The sequence below is a fragment of the Pelophylax lessonae genome, assembly GCF_965119305.1.
Source record: "Pelophylax lessonae genome assembly, chromosome: 7".
In the NCBI taxonomy this organism is placed as follows: Eukaryota; Metazoa; Chordata; class Amphibia; order Anura; family Ranidae; genus Pelophylax; species Pelophylax lessonae.
This window is the reverse complement of record NC_138774.1, coordinates 227,336,407-227,361,921: the sequence shown is the minus strand read 5'-3', so window position 1 is coordinate 227,361,921 and position 25,515 is coordinate 227,336,407. Positions and strand designations below refer to the sequence as shown.

Here is a 25,515-nt window from a genome sequence, read left to right as displayed (position 1 = left end):
CGAGACAAATAACATTTCAATTGATTCGAGGTTGGAATTGCAAAAAAACGGTGTGGTGTCCGCCCCCCCCCCCCCAGTCCATACCAGACACTTCCTGGGGTACACCTGCCAAACGCCCTGCAAATTCAGATGTTTCCAGAACAGGATGAACAGCCAATGTTCGGCCTGAACTCATGCTCTGGCCGATTCGTTTGCCTAATGCTAACAAACGCTGACAAGCTGAACATTCGGATTGAAGTACCAGCTCATATATATTAAAATTTTAAGGAAGTTTGCACTTGCTAATTGAGTCAACCTCTATTGTCTATGGGTATCTCTAGATATGCACTGTAATGGGATGGAGGGGAGATTAAGGTGCTCATGTGGCAGTGTTACCTGATGACGTCAGCATATGAAGATTGTCGTTGCCCAGCCAGAACTCATTCAGACGGCTCCCGAAACCATTCTTGTAGGAATTCCAATCACGGAAAAAATCAACAGAACCATCATAACGTCTCTGGAAAACCTACACACAGAAAGTTATTACTGCAGCCAGATGGTTAGGCTTATGTGTTTCATTTAGGGATACCTTTGCCCTTTCCATTGAACCTGATACTGACTGTCTTTAACAGACTCCATCATTTTCGAGAAGGCCTTATTCATACTACAGCTGAAAAGGAATGCTTAGTAAGTGGTTCTGACCCCTGCCTAGCACCCCCCCCCCCAATAATGGGTTTAATAGGTCTCTATATGGAGGCGGCTATCTTGGTAGAGGCAGGGCTTTGCTTCGTCACATCTGAGCCTCCCAGCAAAGAGAACAGTGAGCAGCACAGTAATGAAATTATTTTAGTTCAACTTTAACATTTAGGAATGACATCCTATTTTTTATTTAGGTACATTGATGCTCCATCTTCTAATCACTCACAAGCCAGCCTCCTCCATCAGTATGCATATCACACAACACTTTAATGGGCTTCTGGCCATCTGGATATATGGTGTACCAGTCACTTAGAACTTCACCCTGCTGCAGGAGATCTTTGCAGTTTTTGGCATCTGAGAGGTTGGAAAAAATAATATTTATTCTGAGAAGTACTGATCATCCATTTCATAAACAGTAAGTGAAAAAAGACACTATCCTAACTTTCATATGTTTTGGAGTTTGAAGAGCATCTTGTTTTGTCGTTGTTCTGGTTTCTGATTTAAGCATAAGTTTGTTTGCACAGTATACTGATTGCAGAATATTGGTTACAGCGCTGGCACTTTAGTGATCTATTAGTTAGTGCTTTCATTAATGAATGATAAATGATGATAAATGCACAATTTTGGTATGGTGCTGCACCAAGTTTATATGTAATATGCTACAGTATATAGTCAGAGACTGTGAATGTGCTACAGGAGGTGGTCAGAGACTGAAAATATATACTACAGGAGATGGTCAGAGACTGCAGACCTGCAACAGGAGATGGTCAGAGACTGCAGACATACTACAGGAGATGGTCAGAGACTGCAGACATACTACAGGAGATGGTCAGAGACTGCAGACATACTACAGGAGATGGTCAGAGACTGCAGACCTACAACAGGAGATGGTCAGAGACTGCAGACCTACAACAGGAGATGGTCAGAGACTGCAGACCTACAACAGGAGATGGTCAGAGACTGCAGACATAATACAGGAGATGGTCAGAGACTGCAGACATACTACAGGAGATGGTCAGAGACTGCAGACATACTACAGGAGATGGTCAGAGATTGCAGACATGCTACAGGAGATGGACAGAGATTGCAGACATGCTAAATAAGTTGTTGGAGACTGGGTACATCTCAGGAGACTATCATAGACTGGAGACATATTACAAGAGTCTACTAGAGATAATTCCTTTAGCACCCCTTTTTGCAGTGCCCATATTGGTGCTCATTACAGACTGTGTAAACACATACCTGTGCCAGATCAGAGGAAAAAAATACAGCATAAAAAAAAAAAAAAAAAAAAAAAAAAAAAGGGGAAAGGCAGAAAAAAATGGGAGTGTGAAAGAATCAAACCAAATTGCTAGAACCCAGTCTAAAGAATATTTTTCCTTCGCTGACCTGAATTGGTTCCAAGGTATGGGAAAACACAATCCAAACAAATGAAAACTGCCCTATCCCATAACATCCCTATCCCTTAACAGCAAGGAACACATGGGAGGGCAACGCATGTCAAACAAAACCAAAGAAAAATTCTCAGCTCAACTTGCCAACCAGCCTGCAACAAACTGACTCATCCTGTCTAACATCGCATGTTAAAAGTAGGGGTTTAGTTTGCACATATTTGCAAATACATGGGTAAGCTGCAGAGGCCGTGACAAGGCACCCCAGTATTATCTTCAGTCCTATATTGTAATAGATGAATTGAGGGCAGATTGGCCTTGAGGGAGCCCACTCCTCTTTAAAGGCACAGGGGCGCACTGGACACCCAGCAAATAGCATAATGGCAGCAAAGGTGTCCAGTGTACCCCCTCACCACATAACCAACAAACAAACAGCAACTGCCCCAACCCATAACTGACCCTAACAGCAAGAAACACATGAAAGGGCAACACACGTCAAAAACAAAGAAAAATTCCCAGCTCAACTTACCAAGCAGCATGCAACACACCAAATTGTCCTGTCTAACCTGCCCTCAATCCATCTATTACTTTATATGTGCTTCTTCTATGGAGGCTCTGCTAGGACTGCAGATAATACTGGGGTGCTTTGTTGCAGCCTCTGCAGCTTACAAATGTGTTTGAAAATGTGTGCAAACTAAACCCCTGTTTTTAACGGGAACAATTAGACAGGACAATTTGGCTTGTTGCAGGTTGGTTGGTAAGATTTGTTGGTTGAGCTGGGAGTTATTTGTTTTTGTTTGACAAGGTAAAACACAGACAATTGTTTGCAGGGGCCCCGGGTGCCACTCAATAGGTACCAAAGAGCCACAGACTGGGCACCAGGGCCCTAAAATAAACGTAACATTTTTATTTTGTTTATGCCTTTTTTTAAATAAAGTATGTTGTGCAAGTGTCTTCTTTTGCCATTGCACTCTTGATTTCCTAGCAAATATTTGGTGATCCCGTCACTTCCTGCAACATACTGACCATGCCAAGCATGAAAGTAGATCCATGCCAACGTGGTCAGTTTAATCCTTACTGCTTGCTGATCTGAGCTGCAGGTCACTGTGCAGATGGGCAGCGTGCCTGTAGTCCCATAGTCAGCTTTGTAACACAGGGAGCATATTCCTTCCCCCATCCTGCCACTGACATCTCTCTACTTCCACTCTCAGACAATAGAAATGACCCCTCACCACTGGATAAAAAAAAAATGTAGAGAAACAATTAATTTTAAACAGGCTTTATATTTGCCTATTAGGAGGATTTTGGATACTTTTCTTTCTCTAACTTAACAGATACTTTGAATGAATGACACATGTGGAAGTAATACATTCCCATTGGAAAGGTTGAACTTACCATACAAAGAAAACTGTAATCCAGGGTCCCCTTTGTCTCCTGTTGTGAGAAATACAGAATTTTGACTGTTAGTTGTATATAAGAGAGCTGATCTGTGCTGGATTCATTGGGATATATTGGGCTATCTGTACATTTATTACTTTCTTAGTTACCTGGAACATGTATACAAATTGGGAAAGTGAGAGAAAGGGCAGAAGTCCTGATTTGCATACTAGCGTATGGTAGCGTTGTCCAATACAGAGATTTCCAACTTCTAGAGCAGGCATTGCTAAATAGTGGACCGCAGTCCAGATCTGGACCCAATCACTTTTCCATCTGGTCTGCAGTGGTCATGTCATTTAGGAATCGATTCTTCACCGCTGTCATTCTCACAGAGCCTACAGCGAGAGTCAGGACAGGTCTGGATGGAGGGCAGGAGCTGCCCAAGGTTAACAAGTGTAACATCCTCCTAGATAGGTGATAGTGTAGGTGTATATCGTTTTTGGTTTTCCTACTTAAAGCGGAGTTCCACCCAAAAGTGGAACTTCCGCTTTAAATAGTCCTAGCCCCCTGACATGCCACATCTGGCATGTCATTTTTTTTGGGGGGGGAGCGGGTACCTAGTTTTGACAGGTACCCGCTCCCACTTCCGCTCAGAGCGCCGCGGCGCCCTGAGCGGAAGTTCTCCTCTCTCCCTCCCTCCCTGCAATCTTCTGGGACCTCTGACATGTCGGCCAATCACGACGCATAGCGCAACTCGCGCATGCGCAGTGCGTACCCGGCTGTGAAGCCGCAAACCGTCACAGCCGGGTGCCCACATCAGTGATGCCGGCGCTGCAGAGCAGAGAGGGAGAAGACGGCGCATCGCTGGACCGTGGGACAGGTGAGTGTGTGTTTAGGCTGGAACTCCGCTTTAACAGGGAGACAGCCAGGTAAATCTAGGAGCTGTCTACTTAACAGAGAGCTGTAATTGTTGGATAGAACCTTTCCAGTGTGCTCTAATACTACTCATCCTGGCTTGATGTTTCACACTGATGCAAAAGTGATAGAGTCTTTTGGACAGTGGGAAAACCATGCAGATGAGAGCAAAGGATACAGTATCTGTATAGCCCTGGCCAATAAGCAATGGGAGGTACCCCAGTGCATGCTGGGTGACAGCACTTATATCTGAGGTGAACAGGGGACTTTGGGGGCTTTGACTGGAGAGTGGAGTCCATGTGGTGAGGGGGCTGCCACCTCTCCCCAGCACAGGCTGCCATGCGGCCTCAGGTGGATGACCTGAGGACCAGAAACAGATGCTGAAACCCAGGGATTCTTTTGAGAGCTAACTGAGGGAGGATGTTCATTGATCTCGTCTGGTATCACAAAAGAAGGTGACCTGCGGACAGGGCCTTGTGAGTACAGACTTACCACAGGGATACTAGAGACTTTTCTCTCCGGCGTGTGTCAGCCAAAACACACAATCGCCAGAGTCCGCGTCACTTCCGGGAACCGCGTCACACCAATGTCAGTCGGCCACGCCTGTCTTTCCTCCTCACACTGACATTGGTGTGACGTGGACTCCGACGGTTGTGTGTTACGGCCGACACACACGCCGGGTTACCACTCAGCTCCGCTCCTCTGTTCCACCGGGGCCCACTCCCTGTTCCCCAAGTGGCTTTATCATGAGGCTTTCATATTCCATCTGACCTTTTGGGACCCCTACAATGCCTTCATCTGACGCCTGGGATTGGATGACCATATGCTGGTTCTTCATTTTATCTGGCAGAGTTCCAGCTGTTGCAACAGAAATGTATGACAGCATTTCTTCAGAGGAAATTGGCATTGCAGTATATTGTGAGCATTGAACAATTAATTTTATGGTCCTTTCTGGTACAATTGCTGGTTAACTATTAGGAGGATATTAAAGTTGTCATCCCATCATCGTTAAGTGTGTGTGGTTGGGCCACTGACCAGGACCCGGATGATTGCTACATACTGTGAGGATCCCTGATCATTTTACTACATGCGTATCTGACCACTCTATAATGTGAGGGTCAGATTGCTCTGGTAAGCAGTTTGCATCTTCTGAGCACCGTGGTGGAGTGTCCTTTGGATCCAAGAACTATTCCTGGGTGTGGAATCCTACATCTATCCCCTTTTATATTTACCCACGGAAAGGACTTTCTTTTGAGATATATCTATGATGGGACTTATGGACTGATTCCTATATATTTCTTTATGTTTATAAATGTAGCACCCTACAAGGTAGGTGCTAGGTAAAGTATAGTGGGCCTTGTCTGCTTAATAGCAGGGCCAAGATTTTCAGCTGGGCTGTCATGGCTCCCAGGTGTGGCTGTAGGGACTGGGGAGTCTCCCCACTGTGCTCCATGAGAGGGTTCTCATTGGGCAGTGGAGGAAACCCAGGCAGTGGCACACTCAGGCCTGTATCTACCCCAGAAAGGCAGATTCTGCAGCACAGCATTCTGGGAGTGGGTATAAGTTTGAGGGGGACCCATGACACAGCATCTTTGGTGGGAAGCAGAGTCCCAGGAGGGAGAGTACGGCTGTCTCTCCTCCTGTCAGAGGAATCGGGTGTCCCAGACGGCTTGCCTGAGAGGACAGAGGGCTGAGCTGAGCTGCAGAGAGGATCTGGTGTGCCGAGGACCAGCGGAGCTGAGAGGGGTCAAGTTTCAGGAAAGTATTCCCAGTTCGTGAGTACTGCAAACTGCCCCAGGGGGGTCTGCCTAGTGAGAGGGGACCACTCCAGAGAAGGTCAGAGGGATCCGGGAGCTAGCTAGCCGGTGCAGGAACAAAGTAAAGGGGGTGCCAGTGTTGACCCTGAAGAGTAAAGGGGGTGCCAGTGTGTGGACCCTGAAGTGTAGAGGGGGTGCCTAGTGAGAGGACCCTGAAGTATAGAGGGGGTGCCAGTGTGTGGGCCCTGAAGTGTTCAAGTGTACAGCCTGCAGTATACAGCGTTGAGAGTTGCAGCAGCAGAAGCAGTTACAGAAGCTACCTCAGTCAGGAAGGACTGGAGGGAGCAGTGTTCAATACTTTTGAGCTAACCAGAATGTCAGAAGTCAGTTCTCAGTACAGTCCAGGACTTTTGAGCTAACCAGAGTGTCAGAAGTCAAGTTTCAGTACAAGTACAGCAAGTCAGTGTTTTTCAAGCACCAGCAAGCGTTGGTTGGCATCCAGCCAGCGTCAAGACAGCGCTGAAAAGGTATTTTTCTTCAAGTGTCCCAATTAGTTGAGCCAGAGGAGTATCCCACTCATTCCCTTCTCCTATCCCCATTATAAAATAAACAAAACAGCCAAAGATGCCGGACTGGTCTTTGACTCAAATCTCACACTTGGGTATTCAGCTTAAATGGGCTGAAGGTGTTACCGGTGACCATGGCACACCCATATCAGGCCCAATGCCTGGAAAACCTGCTACATAAAGATGATCAGCTTTTGAGGACTCGTTATTCATGTATTGAGTTATACCATCAATTTGTGGCGCTGTACCCCTTTTTGCTTTTTTCTCCAAATAAAACACCAAAAACATATCCATATACTGGTCGTTGGAGACAACAAATGAAAAATTGTGTGTGCACCTGGCAGTGTGTGAAAATGCCCGGTATTTGGCAAAAGAATAATCAAAGGGAGAACCAAGATAGATCTATATTCAGTGTCCCTCGCAGGGGTAGTGCTACACAAGCATGTCATTGGTTTTTAGGATGCAGGGTGGTTCTAGCAACCAATCACCAGCTTGCAGCCCTGTCTGTGTAAGGTAGGACAGTGAGGGGATGATGTGAAAGGGGGCCTGAGAACATAAGTGTGAAGGAGGGGGTAATGTGGGAGAGCTGAGAACAGTAATGTGGAGGGCAGGTGGCTGAGTGCTGTAATTAGGGGGAAGCTGAAAACAGTAATGGGGGGGGGGGGGGGCTGAAGACATGTAATATGGTGGGGCTGAGTACTGTAATGAAGGGGAGGCTGAGGATAGAAATGTGGGTAGGCTAAGGACAGTAAAGTGGGAGGGGGCTGAGGATTGTAATGAGGGATGAAGAGTGGGAACAGTAATGTGGGGGGTGAGGACTAGTGATGAGCCGAACAGCCCCCCCCCCCCCCCGGTTCGCACCAGAACACCGCGAACAGAGGAAAAGTTTGTTCGAACACACTAACTCCATTGAAGACTATTACACTCAAACGTCAAAAAACAAACAACCTAATTTTGAAGGCTTAAATGCAAGTTATTGCCCCAAAAAGTGTATGGGGGTCTGGGTACTGACCTGGGGACAGGGGAGGACTGGCAGCCTTGGGCCTGGGGGGCAAGTCCAGTCAAGTGGCCCATTGAACCACCGAGCTCACCATCTATGCCCACCTGGTTTATAACGGATATTGATGTTATAAAGCAAGACAAATATGATACAATGTGGTAACATAATTTAATGTTAATAGCAACAAAGGAGGTTTAACAAAAATAATGCATCAATGCAGCCTCACCAGTGCCCATCAGTCCAGCCTCATCAGTGCCCATTAATGCAGCCTCACCAGTGCCCATCAGTCCAGCCTCATCAGTGCCCATTAATGCAGCCTCACCAGTGCCCATCAGTCCAGCCTCATAAGTGCCCATTAATGCAGCCTCACCTGTGCCCATCAAGGCATCCTGATCATTGCCCATCAATGCAACCTGACCAGTGCCCATCAATGCAGCCTGATCAGTACCCATCAATGCAGCCTCACCAGTGCCCATCAATGCAACCTGATCAGTGTCCATCAGCTCAGCCTCATCAGTGAAAGAAGATTATTGGTGAACCCAACAAAAACTGCGCAAAATGAATGTGATGTATAAATAAATAAACACTACTCATATCTATAAATGTGTTTAGGGTGAAATTGCTTCCACTCTGCGAGCTGCAAAATCAACGTGAATAACGTGACAAATGAAAAAGTGAAAAAATGTGGCGCTCAACAGTTTGATAAAACACAAAGTAAATTATTCCAATGTGCAAACGTTCGTGCAAAAAAACTGTTTCTAGTGTCCAAAAAAAAAAAAAGGGTTAAGCAAACAGCCAATGATGGAAACACAGACTTGATAGGAGTGAATCTCAAAAAAGCCTCCACCTCCACACGATCACCCAGTGAAATGTATAGGTACCACTTACCAGAACCACTGGACCCCTTAGTTATAGGGGGTCAAACATGCTTATTGATCCACATCAGATCCGACCTTGCACATCCCCCTCTCACACAGGCGAGATAGGAGCCGCCGCTCTACGCCTGCGTTCCTTAGACCCTTAGATTGGGAACGTGAGACCGTAAACTTCCGGGTCTAAGGAACGCAGGCGTGGAGCTGGGTCTCCTATCCCCAGCAAACTGAAAATGATCCTTTGATGAGTAATACTGCACCATGAGAGCCTGTTTGTCATTTCTCTCCATCTATGACTTGGTTCTTTAATGCTCCATCGATTTGGCTACACACTGTCGCCTGTGTGAGAGGGGGATGTGCAAGGTCGGATCTGATGTGGATCAATAAGCGTGTTTGACCCCCTATAACTAAGGGGTCCAGTGGTTCTGGTAAGCGGTACCTATACATTTCACTGGGTGATCGTGTGGAGGTGGAGGCTTTTTTGAGATTCACTCCTATCAAGTCTGTGTTTCCATCATTGGCTGTTTGCTTAACCCTTTTTTTTTTTGGACACTAGAAACAGTTTTTTTGCACGAACGTTTGCACATTGGAATAATTTATTTTGTGTTTTATCAAGCTGTTGAGCGCCACATTTTTTCACTTTTTCAGCCTCATCAGTGTCCACCAGTGCAGCCTCATCAGTTTCCATCCATGCAGCCTCATCAGTCCCCAGCAACGCAGCACCACCAGTGTCCACCAGTGCAGCCTCATCAGTGCAGCCTGATCATTGCCCATCAATGCAGCCTCACCAGTGCATATAAGTTCAGCCTCATCAGTGCAGCTTGATCAGTGCCACCTATCAGTGTCCATCATTGCCACCTACTAGTGCTGCATATCAATCCAGCTTAATCATTGCTCCTGATCAGTGCTTACCATTGCCGCCACATTCTCTGCCCTGCTGACCCCGTCCTATGTCCCACTGACCCCCATCCTCTGCCCTCATGTCCCAGGGTCTGATAAGGAAGTCGCAGCCATTCATTGTGAACAGCTGTGGCTTCCTCATCAGACCCTGAGACAAGAACAGTATACTGTGGCTGGGGTGGGATAAATGTAGATGGTGATGCCCGATTTAAATCTTGCCTAGGGTAGCACAAAAATAAAATACACCACTGGACACTGATGCATTAGTGACTAGTGGCAGTCATTAACCCCTTTGTGCTGCATTAGTTGTACCAGTGTCAGTGTTTATTAACCATTTCATGCTGCACAATACAGGGGTTAATTAACACTGACACTGGTGCCACTGTCACTAATGCAGCACAAAGGGGTTAATTAACTGCCACTGGTCACTAATGCATTAGTGGCCAGTGGCAGTACATTAACCCCCTCCATACTGCATTTTACAAACAGCATTGTAAATTAACTCCTCGCCTCAATGAGTTAATCACTTGAGCCATTTCACACATCTACAACACTGACATAACATTGCCTTATGTAAGGTGTATTATCAGCCTGAGCAGCCTCTGAAAACTCACTATTCCACAGGGCTTCACTGGGCTGGCTCCTCTCAGTTCCTTGCAGAAGCACTCTCCTCCGTCCTTTCTTCCCGCCTCCTGACCTCTGGATGACATCACGCTCGGCCGGGACTAGAAAGCATCTGTCGGGTGGAGATCACTCCGCCTGACAGGGAAGTGACTGGACTCACCAGTCAAAAAGGCCACTCGCTCCGCACCGATTCCACCCCTGCAGACAGGCATGACACCCGCCAGCCACCGCTACATTATAGTATACTTGCAGAGCTGCAGCAGAGCAGTGATGCTCCGCAAGTATAACACAATGTAGCGGCGGCCGGCGGGTGTCATGCCTGTCTGCAGGGGTGGAATCGGTGCGGAGCGAGTGGCCTTTTTAGGAAGCATCAGAGCGGCCTGGAGGGCAATCGCCTCCCTGCCTCCCGGCCCAGTCCGCCTCTGCCTGGGGAACATGTAGCAATGCAAAAAAAGTTTTAAAAAACTATCGTTTTAAAGGAGCACTGATTTGCTGATTTTAATGAGGCTTAAAGTGAAACTATAAAAATGAAAAATTGCTTTAAAATGTTGTGCCTGTAAAGTAGCGCATCTCTACGATGTATGTAGCCTGCTGCAGCAATACTGACATTTCTAATGGAAAAAATTTAATATACAAATATACATACAAATTTCAAATCGCATGTACTTGTCATACAGGTGCAGAAAAATTGGGCCTTGGTTGTTGGTGGTGCCTGAACACTGCAGGCCCTCACAGTTACTCTTGCTGGGCACAGGGACAGGCCCTGCTGTTAAATATTATATATACATATACAGTATCTCACAAAAGTGAGTACACCCCTCACAGTTTTGTGAATATTTTATTATATCTTTTCATGTGACAACACTGAAGATATGACACTTTGCTAAAATGTAAAGTAGTGAGTGTACAGCTTGTATAACAGTGTAAATTTGCTGTCCCCTCAAAATAACTCAACACACAGCCATTAATGTCTAAACCACTGACAACAAAAGTGAGTACACCCCTAAGTGAAAATGTCCAAACTAAGCCCAATTAGCCTTTTTCCCTCCCCGGTGTCATGTGACTCGTTAGTGTTACAAGGTCTCAGGTGTGAATGGGGAGCAGGTGTGTTAAATTTGGCGTTATCACTTTCTCATACTGGTCACTGGAAGTTCAACAATGGCACCTCATGGCAAAGAACTCTCTGAGGATCTGAAAAAAAAGAATTGTTGCTCTACATAAAGATGGCCTAGGCTATAAGAAGATTGCTAAGATCCTGAAACTGAGCTGCAGCACGGTGGCCAAGACCATACAGCGGTTGAACATGACAGGTTCCACTCAGAACAGGCCTCACCATGGTCAACCAGAGAAGTTGAATGCACATGCTCAGAGTCATATCCAGAGGTTGTCTTTGGGAAATAGACATATGAGTGCTGCCAGCATTGCTGCAGAGGTTGTCCCAGAAGGAAGCCGCTTCTTAAGATGATGCACAAGAAATCCCGCAAACAGTTTGCTGAAGACAAGCAAACTAAGGACATGGATTGCTGGAACCATGTCCTGTGGTCTGATGAGACCAAGATAAGCTTATTTGGTTCAGATGGTGTCAAGCGTGTGTGGTGGCAACCAGGTAAAAAGACAAGTGTGTCTTGCCTACAGTCAAGCATGGTGGTGGGAGTGTCATGGTCTGGGGCTGCATGAGTGCTCCTGGCACTGGGGAGCTACAGTTCATTGAGGGAACCATGAATGCCAACATGTACTGTGAAATACTGAAGCAGAGCATGATCCCCTCTCTTTGGAGACTGGGCCACAGGGCAGTATTCCAATAAGATAACCACCCCAAACACACTTTCAAGACAACCACTGCCTTGCTAAAGAGGGTAAAGGTGATGGACCGGCCAAGCATGTCTCCAGACCTAAACCCTATTGAGCATCTGTGGGGCATCCTCAAATGGAAGGTGGAGGAGCACAAGGACTCTAACATCCACCAGCTCTGGAATTTCGTCGTGGGGGAGTGGCAACCTGTGAAGCTCTGTTGAACTCCATACCCAAAAAGGGTTAAGGCAGTGCTGGAAAATAATGGTGGCCACACAAAATATTGACACTTTGGGCCCAATTTGGACATTTTCACTTAGGGGTGTACTCACTTTTGTTGCCAGTGGTTTAGACATTAATGGCTGTGTGTTGAGTTATTTTGAGGGGACAGCAAATTTACACTGTTATACAAGCTGTACACTCACTACTTTACATTGTAGCAAAGTGTCATTTCTTCAGTGTTGTCACATGAAAACATAGAATAGAATATTTACAAAAATGTGAGGAGTGCACTCACTTTTGTGAGATACTGTGTATAACGCACTGCTGATATGTACTGAACTGACCAATAGATACTCAATGGCTTGATATCTAATCAATTATCCTATATATAGATAGAGATCAATATAGGGTATACACAACTGACCGATAGATACTCAATGGACTGATATGATCTAATCAATTGCCCTATATAGATAGAGATCAATGTATGGCATATGGTCTATGGTACTGTATATACTGCATTACTGAATATACTTCACTATCTGATCTCTTCTTGTAAAAAGCACAAATCTCTACCCCTGCCTAACTCACTGCTAGCAATGTCTCTAATTAGACTACACTGCACTGTCTGATAAACTGCAAATGACTGTCCTCTCCCTGCCTCAAACACGTTCCTCTCCCTGTCTCAATCACTTGCTATCTCGCCCACACAATCACACTACACACGGCTGCTGTGCGAGCAGCCTTTATATAGTGTGGGGTGTGTACTTAGCCCCTGAGCCATGATTGGCTAAAGGCAGCCTGCCTTTGTCCAATCATGGCAGAGATCATTTGATTGGCCAAAGCATGGAAGTCAGGGTGCATGCTTTGGCCAATCAAATAATGCACTGCAGTGCATTATGGATAGGGGCGCTTGAATTTCCCGCAAAGAAGCCCATTTGTTCGCCATTCGTTAGACTCAAACTTGAAGCTCAACCCTAGTGAGGACTGAAATGGGGGGCTGAGGACAGTAATGTGGGGGGGGGGGCTGTGGACTGTAATGGGGGGCTAAGGACAGTAATGGGAGGGGCGACTACTGTAATGTGTGGAGTACTGTAATGTGGGGGGGGGGGGGGGGTTGAGGACTGTAATGTGGGTGGAGGCTGAAAACAATAATGTGGGGGAGGGGGGTCTGAGGACTGTAATGCGGGAGGCTGAGTTTAGTAATGTGCAGAGTACTGTAATAATAGGGGGCAGAGGACAGTAATGTGGGGGGCTGAGGACGGTAAAATTGGAAGTTCTGAGAACAGTAATGTGGGGGGCTAAGGACAGTAATGTGGGAGGGGCTGAGAACAGTAATTTGGGGGGCTGAGGACAGTACTGTTGGAGGAGGTTGATGTCAAGGGGGTATGGGAACACTCCTGTGAAAGGGGTGTGTGGGGGGCTATGTGAAGGGGGGCTGAAGACACATCTATAAAGGGGGTGGAGGGGAGGTGATGTAAAGGGAATGGAACTGTGGTGTGCAGTGGGGAATGCGGACACTGATGCAAGGATGGGATTGTGATTTGGGGCCCAGTTCAGATCTGTGCATGTGCATGTTATAGGTAGGTCAGCCTATTCATTTCAATGGGCTATACTACCTGTGAAAAAAGGGGAAAGAGGTCAATAAACCTTTTATTTTAAATCTCTTTTCACCAAGCTGCATAGTGCCGTGGGACCATGCTGTTTGGCGCATGCGAAAATGTGCCTCGGGTGTCTAACGGGGGACGTTATTAAGAATTAATGGCACCCTGTGAACATGCTAGAGTGCGGTGTACCTCTGTGGATAGGGAACAGGTGCAATTTTGCATGCATTTCCAAGCTGCAGAGGGAGTGCCTAAGTGGAGAGGGGATAAATGAAAACCCACAAAATATAATACAACAAGACCAGTATTAACACAATAAAAACTACAAATTTCACCAACTGTGACGTGGGACAGTGTACAAGTGAAATAAATATAAACTGGAAATGAATAAATAGGATAATACCAGTGCTGATAAAAGACATGTTGTGACGACAATAAATGCTGATAAATAAGTGCACTACAAAAAATAAAACAATAGTGTTACATGTGAGGTAATCAGCCAAAGATCAATAAATAATGATGTTGCTAATAGTGAAGTATGTGCACTACATATAGGAATGAGGACTTCAAAGTAAGGTGCTTTGTGCAATGAAAATAACTATATAGTATTCTTATGTGGAACCACCACAAAGAGGGTGACAAAAAAAAATTTTTGGTTGATGATGACACAAAAAATTATTATAATGAGAAAAAGTGTCCATAAAATATCAAGTGGGGTGATAACAATCTTGTGCTTGAACTGTGCTTCTTTCAGTGGTACCGTGGACTATGTGATCCTCCACCCAGTAAGTCATGGCCACTTACCAGAAGCACTCAGGCCTCTGGAGACCTACAGTGCTTGTAGAACTCTTATTTCTTTAGAGCGACCACCTCCTCCTAGGTGAAGACTCAAGGGTACCTTTATCCAATATATCTCCTGTGTGTTTGGCTCAAAGGCATCTATCCATAGTATCTCAAGAAAATGCAGGGAGAAAATCTCATGGTGCCGTAGGTTTTTTTTATTAAGTGCAGTAATAAAAAATAAAAGATGGGAACTCACATTCAAAAGCGCCTCTATTGGCACTTGCAGACAGCAATCGTACAGGTAAAACAGGAACCGCTATGTGGTTTTCCGCTTTGTGTTCCACTCTCCGAGTTGCCGCAAACCAGAAGTGACGTACTGGACCCTCCATGCATTTCACCCAGATATGGCGTCATCAGGAAGTGTCCAGTGCAAGATAGCGGCGGCATTAAAAAGACCATGATGAGCTCTTATTGGATAATCACGGGGAATCCTCATGCTAATTCCCTTGTAGACCGGATATGCCCACGGTTGACGATCAGGATGAATGATTTTGCCAATACCATGAGAACCGGATATATTGTTAATACACACCCAAATCCAAAAAAGTTGGGACACTGTACAAATTGTGAGTAAAAAAGGAATGGACTAATTTACAAATCTCATAAACATATATTTTATTCACAATATAATATAGATAACATATCAAATGTTGAAAGTGAGACATTTTGAAATGGCTTGCCAAATATTGGCTCAATTTAGATTTCATGAGAGCTACACATTCCAAAAAAGTTGGGACAGGTAGCAATAAGAGGCCGGAAAAGTTAAATGTACATATAAAGAACAGCTGGAGGACCAATTTGCAACTTATTAGGTCAATTGGCAACATGATTGGGTAATAAAAGAGCCTCTCAGAGTGGCAGTGTCTCTCAGAAGTCAAGCTGGGCAGAGGATCACCAATTCCCCAATGCTGGGGCGAAAAATAGGGGAGTAATATCATAAAGGAGTTTCTCAGAGAAAAATTTGAAAGAGTTTGGAGTTATCATCTACAGTGCATAATATCATCCAAAGATTCAGAGAATCTGGAACAATCTCTGTGCATAAGGGCCAAGGCTGGAAAACCATACTGGATGCCGTGATCTTCAGGCCCTTAGACGGCACTGCATCACATACAGGAATGCTACTGTAATGGAAATCACAACATGGGCTCAGGAATAATTCCAGAAAACATTGTCGGTGAACACAATCCACCGTGCCATTCGCTATTGCCGGCTAAAACTCTATAGGCCAAAAAAGAAGCCATATCTAAAAATGATCCAGAAGCACAGGCCTTTTCTCTGGGCCAAGGCTCATTTAAAATGGACTGTGGCAAAGTGGAAAACTGTTCTGTGGTCAGACGAATCAAAATTTGAAGTTCTTTTTGGAAAACTGGGACACCATGTCATCTGGACTAAAGAGGACAAGGACAACCCAAGTTGTTCTCAGCGCTCAGTTCAGAAGCCTGCATCTCTGATGGTATGGGGTTGCATGAGTGCGTGTGGCATGGGCAGCTTACACATCTGGAAAGGCACCATCAATGCTGAAAGGTATATCCAAGTTCTAGAACAACATATGCTCCCATTCAGATGTTGTCTCTTTCAGGGAAGACCTTGCATTTTCCAACATGACAATGCCAGACCACATACTGCATCAATTACAACATCATGGCTGCGTAGAAGAAGGATCCGGGTACTGAAATGACCAGCCTGCAGTCCAGATCTTTCACCCATAGAAAAATTTGGCGCATCATAAAGAGGAAGATGCAACAAAGAAGATCTAAGACAGTTGAGCAACTAAAAACCTGTATTAGACAAGAATGGGACAACATTTCTATTCCTAAACTTGGGTAACTTGTCTCCTCGGTCCCCAGACGTTTGCAGACTGTTATAAAAAGAAGAGGGGATGCCACACAGTGGTAAACATGGCCTTGTCCCAACTTTTTTGAGATGTGTTGATGCCATAAAATTTAAAATCAATTTATTTTTCCTTTAAAATTATACATTTTCTCAGTTTAAACATTTGATATGTCATGTTGTATTCTGAATAAAATATTGAAATTTGAAACTTCCACATCATTGCATTCTGTTTTTATTCACAATTTGTACAGTGTCCCAACTTTTTGGAATCGGGTTTGTAAATCATCAAACTAATAAATAGGATATATGTAATTCCAATCAAACCCGGTTTATGGCGAATCGGTTGCGCGGTGGAAAACACAAAAATAGCAGCAATACAAATACATATATTAAACGCACATAATAATCATTATAATATATAAATATACTGATAAAAAACTGCTAAAATGTGGTATTGCAATAAAATGGTGGTGGTATTTAACCACACAACATAGATAAAATGAAAAATTATTATAAACCTGGTAAAAGAACTATATGCATATCAGAGAGCTATATGTGCAATGGGCACCCTCTAGTGGACGGATAACAGAAAGGCTAGTTATATTAAATGAGGTAGAATGATATACATATAGTTCTGATATACAAAGAGTTATATGTGCAATGGGCACCCTCTAGTGGACAGATAACAGAAAGGCTAGTTATATTGACTGAGGTAGAATGATGAAATAGATGGGAACTTCATATAAAAGCACCGGAAAAGCTTAGAGTAAAAGGACATGATACCTGTAGTATATCATACAAGCTCTGTGGAATGCAGAAATACTGCATAAAGTCCCTAGTACTAAGAGGTGTGACCCTCTAAACATTAAATAATTGACACTCCATTTAGAGAGTGGTGAAAAATAACTTCTATTGATAATACAATTGAAAAAAATGAAATATAAAAAAAATGGATGGTTGCTAATGGAAAAGTTTTAATTTAGAAAGGAATACTTAACACACACCATCTAGTAAGTGGTGGTGTGTTGGGAGGAATAGATAATAGGTGAGGGAGGGATAAATATGGCCTCAATGATAGTATTATTGGACAGATACATATCCCATAGGTCAAGAACATCCTGAGACAATTTCACTTCTGGATAGAAGTAATGGACAGTGACAGAATTGTGAAAGCTATGGGAAGAGAATATTATAAACCCCAAATAAAAAACACTGGGGATAAATGTCCCGAAAACTATGGGTAGAGAGTATTATCTACCCCAAATGAAAAACCACTGGGGATATATGTCCCGAATAGTGAATGGTAAAGGTGCAGATGTAGATTAAGTGCAACAAGATGAATGGTGCAAATATATAAATTAAGAGAGGGATCATTTACAATAAGATAAAATTCTATGAGTAAAAATAATGCTCCAGAGAAATTAGAAGTCATGATAAAACTGTCAGGAAAGGAATTACCATTCAGCAACAATAGAACGCTGGAGGCAGAGCAGGTGTGTCACCACGCCCTTTTCCCCAGCCCTGGCCCTATATAAGGCGCTCTCTGGCTGTGCTTCAGTGCTGGTTTATCATCAGCTCTAGTACCCGTGACCTGTTTGTTTATCTGCGTTCCTGCTTTTGACCCGGCTTGCTCCTTGACCCATCTGCACTTCTCCTTGTTTGACCTCGGCTTGCCTGACCACTCTTTGCCTGAACCATACCTCTGCTGGATATTCTGTGTACCGACCTCAGCCTGGATTCCACGGACTCTCTCCTTGTCTTACCCCTCTGTACCTCCATTTCCTCGGACTGATTTACTGTGTATGACCCTCGGCCTGGCATTAACCTTTTGTCTCTTGTTTCAAGCATCTTTTGATCCTCTGGAAACGGTCCTGTGAGTCCACCATTCATCATACGGAATCCACCCGCATCCAGTGCTCCTTGGGACGTGTCATCTCCTGTTCCACCTCCAGGGGTGATCCGCAACGAGCTGCAAAGGAAGCCCTCTCAGCACTTCGGCCTCCACCAAGGTAACTGACAGCATAAACCAGCCATGTCAGAGGCACACAGAGGTGCTTCCCAGCTCGAGGCCCTATGCCAGCAGGTTTCAGCCCTGACCCAAGCTGTGCAAAGGCTACAAGATGGGTACTTCCAGCTAGAGGGTCGAGTACTCAACATGGCCGGTCCTTCTCCTCCACCTGACCCGAATCAGCCAACCACTAGCTCGCTGCTGGCTCCGGCCCAAGCTAGCTCCGGCCATTCGGCTTCAGCTCCGCCCCCGGAACCACGGGTGCCCACGCCAGAACGCTTCCGTGGTTAGCATAGGAAATTCAGGGCCTTCAGGAATGCTTGTTTATTGTACCTAGCCCTTCGACCTAGGACCTTCTCCTCTGAGTCCGTCAAGGTGGGATTCATAATTTCCCTACTGGCCGAAGAACCTCAGACTTGGGCACACAATCTCTTGGAACAGAAGAGTCCAATCCTGAATTCCACAAACTCTTTCTTTGAGGCTATGGCCAAATTATACGAGGATCCCCAGCGTACAGTCATGGCAGAGTCGGCCCTGCATGCCCTCCAGCAAAACAAACGCCCGGCCGAGGACTATACGGTAGACTTCCGTAGATGGGCAGCCGACACGGACTGGAACGAGGCAGCATTGAAATACCAGTACCGTCATGGCCTCTCGGAAGCTTTAAAAGACGAGCTGGCTCGGGTAGAAACACTTGCATCCTTAGAGGATCTAATCGCTCTTGCCATCCAAATGTATAGGTGTCTGCGGGAGCGACGCTCAGAACGCCTTCAAGGGTTTCGAGCCACGTGGGTCATGCCAAAGGTCCCATTTATGGCCTCTCCTCTTCCAGGACCAGCTGTCAATGCCCGTGCAGACGGGGGAACCTATGCAAATTGGGCTCATTCATTCCTCCCTGACCCCCGAAGAGAGACAACGCCACCGCCAGGCGAACCTCTGTCTATACTGCGGAGCTTCCAGCCACTTCCTCCGCAATTGCCCTGTGAGGCCTAGTAAGTGCTGTTTACGGTCTGTCCCGAACTGTCAGGTCTCTGAGCCATTCCCTGCTCACCTTATCCTTCCTGTCTCCCTACAGGTAGCAGAAGAGAGGATCCAGCTCACGGCAATTATTGATTCTGGAGCTTGCAGTTGCTTCCTGGATTGTACACTAGCTGCGAAGCTAGGGGTACCCCTGCAAGCCAAGGAGCAACAGCTTCAAGTTTTCCTGGCCGACGGATCCCTGCCTAATTCCGGATCCGTGACCAGGGAGACCTACCCGGTCCTTACTACCATGGACTCGGGTCATCAAGAACTCCTCCACTTCGATGCCCTGTCTTCTCCCTTATTCCCGGTCATCCTAGGCCTACCATGGCTCCAAGCCCACAATCCACAGATTGATTGGATTAAGTAGAGGATTTCCTTCTCATCCAAATACTGCCTGGATCATTGCTTCCCTTCCGAATCCCAAGCTCCAGCCACTTGCCTAGCCTTCCAGCAAGCCTCTACCCAGTATACAGGACAAGAAGCCGAATCTCTACATAAGCTGGAAGGGTTCCTCTGGTTTCAGGAGAAAATTTTTGTTCCCACACAAGTGAGATTGATGGTCCTCAAGACCTTCCATGACCACAAACTTGCAGGGCATTTTGGGGTAAGGAAGACCTTCAAACTCATTCAACGCCACTTTTGGTGGCCTAAATTACACCAGGACTGCAAAACATATGTAGATTCCTGCATCACCTGTCAACGCAACAAGGGAGCAAAAGTAAAGTCATGGGGACTGTTAAGACCATTGCCAATTCTGGAACTACCCTGGAAGGGTCTATCTATGGACTTTATAGTCGAGCTTCCACCCACGGAAGGGTTTACTACCATCTTAGTGGTCGTAGACCGACTCTCTAAAATGGCTCACTTCCTACCAATAATGGGTACCCCTTCTGCCTTGGAGACAGCCAATACATTTATCAAAGAGGTGGTCAGGCTTCATGAACTTGCGAACAATATAGTCTTGGATCGAGGCGTTCAATTTACCTCTAGGTTCTGGAAGGAGCTCTGTAAATCCTTGGCGGTTGAAGTGTCCCTGTCATCTGCTTATCATCCACAAAGCAACGGGCAGACTGAAAGAACAAATCAAACCCTGGAACAGTACCTCCGATGCTTCTGCACCAGTGCTCAGGACAACTGGACCTCCCTGCTTCCATGCGCGGAGTTCGCCTATAATAATTCTGTGCACTCCGCAACCAACCAAACCCCATTTTGGGCTAATTATGGCTTCCATCCTTCCTTTTTGCCCAATCTGGATAAGGAAATTACGGTTCCCGCAGTCCATGATCGGCTAGCAGCCATTGCAGCTAATCTCTAGTTGTTACGGGACAATATTCTGAAGGCACAACAGGCCTATAAAAAGTTCTGTGATCTCAAACGGAAGGAGAACCCAGCATACAAGGTGGGAGACAAGGTTTGGCTTTCGTCAGTTAATCTAAGATTATCTTGCCTGTCCAAGAAGTTGGGGCCCAGATTCATCGGTCCTTTTGAGGTCAAAAGAATAGTGAATCCTGTAGCCTTTGAGTTAATCCTGCCTGGCTCTCTTAAGATCCATCCGATGTTTCATGCTTCGCTGCTTAAACCGGCGATACCAAGCCCCTACCCTGGAAGAGAAGAGTTACCACCTCCTCCAGTTTCGGTCGACAGAAAGGCAATCACACTCAATATTTAATCAAATGGAAAGGATACCCGTCGGAAGACAATTCTTGGGAACCATTAGGCAACATACATGCTCCTAAACTCCTGAGAGAGTTTCACAACAAGTTTCCGGGAAAATGTGGTCGTAGGGCATCCAGAGGCTGCCCCTCGGGGGGGGGGGGGGGCACTGTCAGGAAAGGAATTACCATTCAGCAACAATAGAACGCTGGAGGCAGAGCAGGTGTGTCACCACGCCCTTCTCCCCAGCCCTGGCCCTATATAAGGCGCTCTTTGGCTGTGCTTCAGTGCTGGTTTATCATCAGCTCTAGTACCCGTGACCTGTTTGTTTATCTGCGTTCCTGCTTTTGACCCGGCTTGCTCCTTGACCCATCTGCACTTCTCCTTGTTTGACCTCGGCTTGCCTGACCACTCTTTGCCTGAACCATACCTCTGCTGGATATTCTGTGTACCGACCTCGGCCTGGATTCCACGGACTCTCTCCTTGTCTTACCCCTCTGTACCTCCATTTCCTCGGACTGATTCACTGTGTATGACCCTCGGCCTGGCATTAACCTTTTGTCTCTTGTTTCAAGCATCTTTAGATCCTCTGGAAACGGTCCTGTGAGTCCACACCATGCCATTCATCATACGGAATCCACCCGCATCCAGTTCTCCTTGGGACGTGTCATCTCCTGTTCCACCTCCAGGGGTGATCCGCACCGAGCTGCAAAGGAAGCCCTCTCAGCACTTCAGCCTCCACCAAGGTAACTGACAAAAACAATTTAAATCGATATCAAGGTTTAAGCCAAGGGGGTGTAAGGTATTGAGATGGTAAATCCAAAAAGTTTTATTTTTTGATATTTCTTTTTTCATGTCGCTACCTCTCCAATGCGGTTGTATTCTATCGATGCCCCAAAATCTCAATTTTGATGGATCTCTGTTATGTTTTTCTCTGAAATGTTTGGACACACTATGGTTTTTTAAATCCAGTTTTTATCTTGTAAACATTTTCATTAATTCTCTTATACAGACATTTTGTGGTTCTTCCTACATATTTCAAACCACATGGGCACATGAGTAAATAGGTGACAAATTTAGTACCACAGGTAATGAAATCTCTGATTTTATGTTCTTTGCCGTCTGAACCTCTATTCTGGTTCAGGGTGTGAGTGATCCAAGGAGGCTGGAATGACCCATCAGGCCGCATCTCTGATACCTCCCCCTTGCTGGAGTGATACAGAATCTTCCAGAAGAATCAGAGGGAGGGTAGGAGGAGCTGCCACGAGTATTGATTAGGGCCCCCAACCAATCCCCAGCCAAATGGGCTGGCAGGGGGAGGGACCTCCTACATTTTTTGGGTCAGGCCAGCAGGGGCAATGTTTGGGTGGAAACTGGAGCTGGAGTGCTGAGGAGGCTGTTGGTGAGCCCTTGAGGGTAACCCCCTAGTCTGAGAGGGAGTAACCTTGGGCCTGGGAGCTTGGGCGCAAGAGGGATCCTCTGATAACCCAAGGAGGAGTCCTGTCCAGTGGCAGGGGAGCAGGTGTGAGGACAGCAGGAGCCAGCAAGCATGTCTGGGAGATCTCCAGGGAAAAGACAGGCCGGTGGCTGATGAGTGAGACAGTTGGGGAGGAATGAGAGGCAGCCTGGGAGGACTGGGGAGTGCAGTCTGGGATGGATGCAGACTCCGTCTGGGAGCACTGTGGGAGATTAGCCAGGAGGGTTAGTGAAAGGAGCAGCTGCAGCCAGGTGGGCTGGCAGTGCATGAAGGGGTGGTGCTGAGATCAGTAGCCGCAGGAGGACAGCTGGGCACTAGGACTTTGCTACACAACCAAGGGGCACCACGGTCCCTGCCTGTAATGTGCCTTTGCTTTCTGACTGAGCCATCTTTGTCAGATCATCCAACAGTGTGCCAGCTGGGTCTGTGATGTTGGGCTGCAAGCAAGTGATGTGCTAGAGGAAGCTGAAGAGCATATACTGTACAGAGGAAAGTTGTCCCTGAAGAGTTTTGCTAAAATCAAGTGGGCGTCCCATAATACCCCATTCCCCATCCAAGTTTATTAACCCCTAAATAAAAAAAAAAAAACAAAAAAAACAAAGCTGCAAGGACTGTTTCTTGACTCGAGAGTGCTATGGAAATTCTGTGTGCCTGGCTATGCAGGGTGGAGGATTCCTTATTTACCAGCGGCTCCTGCGGGGGTAGCGCTACATATGGCTGTTTCCATTCAAGAGGAGCTGATTGTCTCCTCCTAAAACAGGACTGCCAATATATTTTCACTCACTCAGCTCTTGCTGCCAAATGGCTGCAGCGCTGATCAGTGGAGGAGTCTCCCCGCTGTCAGAATACCATAGCGTAGCAGGGAGGCTTTCCCCATATACCTTGAATGTGTGGATGGGGGCATCTGTTCAGTTTTTTTTTTGGTCAGCTGGCTGGCTGATCAAGAAAAAAGATCCATCTATGGCCAGCTTTAGACCTTTTGTCGGTCACACTTTTGGGAGTGTCTGATGTCCTAATTACACCTATTTTATTTTAAAAAATGTTTTAAATATAATATAAATATTTTCTTGTCTTGTAAAGACTCTGACAAGGTGCAATAAACAGGGAGGGAAGAGAGGTGCAGTTTGACATCACCCTTGCTACTGGATGACCATTATGAACTTGTGTTAGACACCACAGTTTGTTAAGCTGCTCCCAAGTATGTAACATTAAGTATAACTTAAAATATGGAAATCTTTTCCATTGGAAGGCTTATCTTTTTCTCCTTTCTCTCCCCTTGTGCCATTATCACCTAAAATAAACATAAAAAACTCTCAGTATTGCAACATAAACAAAATAATTGTATATACTGTACATATACAGTACAGTGCAAAAGTTTTTAGTCAGGTGTGAAGAATGCTGTAAAGTAAGAATGCTTTAAAAAAGATATATTTTAATTTGCTTTTATAAAGTTTACAAATGCAAAGTGAGCTCTAGAGGGGAGCTCTGGGACTGAGTTGCTCCCCCATACTCTGTGTACTTACAGCTCTCACAGATGGGTGTCTTTGCCTGGTGCCCACCTTGGTCAGCTTTTCCACCTTTCCATCTCTGCTCATGGGATATGGAAGACAGAGCATATATTTTTTTGGTAACACCCTTCTAAGCCCTAATATATACAGTACTGTAGAAAAGTTGTAGGCAGGTGTGAAAAAATGCTGTAAAGTAAGAATGTTTCCGAAATATATATATTAATTGTTAATTTTTATCAATTTATAAAATGAAAAGTGAGCGAACAAAAGAAAAATCGAAATTAAATCAATATTTGGTGTGACCATCCTTTGGCTTCAAACCATCATCAATGTTCACACTTGCACAATGGCAAAAAGTCAGGGATTTCTTGTAGGATAAGGTGTATAATTAACTAATTATACTAAGCAGGTGCTAATGATCATCAATTTCATATGTAGGTTGAAACACAGTCATTAAGGTGGTTGTAAAGCTAGAAGGAATGCACTCAATGCATTAAGGTAAAAAACATTCTGTGGTCGGTTTTCCTCCTTATGTTTACCTGAGCCCGATCTTGATCCTGAAAAGTGCATGAGAGCAGAGGCTTTCTCGGCTCTCTCTCTCTCTCCTGTTGGCAGGATTATAACCCCCTGCTAACAGACTGTGTAGATAGTCTTGTCTTGTAAAGATAGTGCCTTGAAATAATGACTGTGTAGATAGTGCCTTGAAACAATGTTCACAAATTTTCAACATTTTGTCATGTTCCAACCAAAAGCGTAAATGTACAGTCAGGTCCATAAATATTGGGACATCGACACAATTCTAATCTTTTTGGCTCTATACACCACCACAATGGGTTTGAAATGAAACAAACAAGATGTGCTTTAACTGCAGACTTTCAGCTTTAATTTGAGGGTATATACATCCAAATCAGGTGAAAGGAGTAGGAATTACAACAGTTTGTATATGTGCTTCCCACTTTTTAAGGAACCAAAAGTAATGGGACTCATAAATCAAACTTTCACTTTTTAATACCTTGTTGTGAATCCTTTGCAGTCAATTACAGCCTGAAGTCTGGAATGCATAGACATCACCAGACGCTGGGTTTCATCCCTGGTGATGCTCTGCCAGGCCTCTACTGCAACTGTCTTCAGTTCCTGCTTGTTCTTGGGGCATTTTCCCTTCAGTTTTCTCTTCAGCAAGTGAAATGCATGCTCAATCGGATTCAGGTCAGGTGATTGACTTGGCCATTGCATAACATTCCACTTCTTTCCCTTAAAAAACTCTTTGGTTTCTTTCGCAGTATGCTTCGGGTCATTGTCCATCTGCACTGTGAAGCGCCGTCCAATGAGTTCTGAAGCATTTGGCTGAATATGAGCAGATAATATTGCCCGAAACACTTCAGAAAACTTTTATCAGCAGTCACATCATCAATAAATACAAGAGAACCAGTTCCATTGGCAGCCATACATGCCCATGCCATGACACTACAACCA

The 25,515-nt window shown here is 45.3% G+C and overlaps 1 protein-coding gene across 1 annotated transcript in view; it reads right to left on the bottom strand.

The window, feature by feature from the left end:
* Positions 1-25,515, bottom strand: part of LOC309560599 (ficolin-2-like) — a gene marked incomplete at its 3' end in the record, with an annotated part of 566,275 nt that overhangs the window by 31,728 nt on the left and 509,032 nt on the right. Inside the window, exons 6-8 of the mRNA XM_082264227.1 lie at positions 3,465-3,503; positions 905-1,032; positions 376-505 (exon numbers count right to left, since the gene is read on the bottom strand). Of these exons, the coding sequence (XP_082120353.1) occupies positions 376-505; positions 905-1,032; positions 3,465-3,503 (297 nt within the window). The remainder of the gene's footprint in view (positions 1-375; positions 506-904; positions 1,033-3,464; positions 3,504-25,515) is intronic.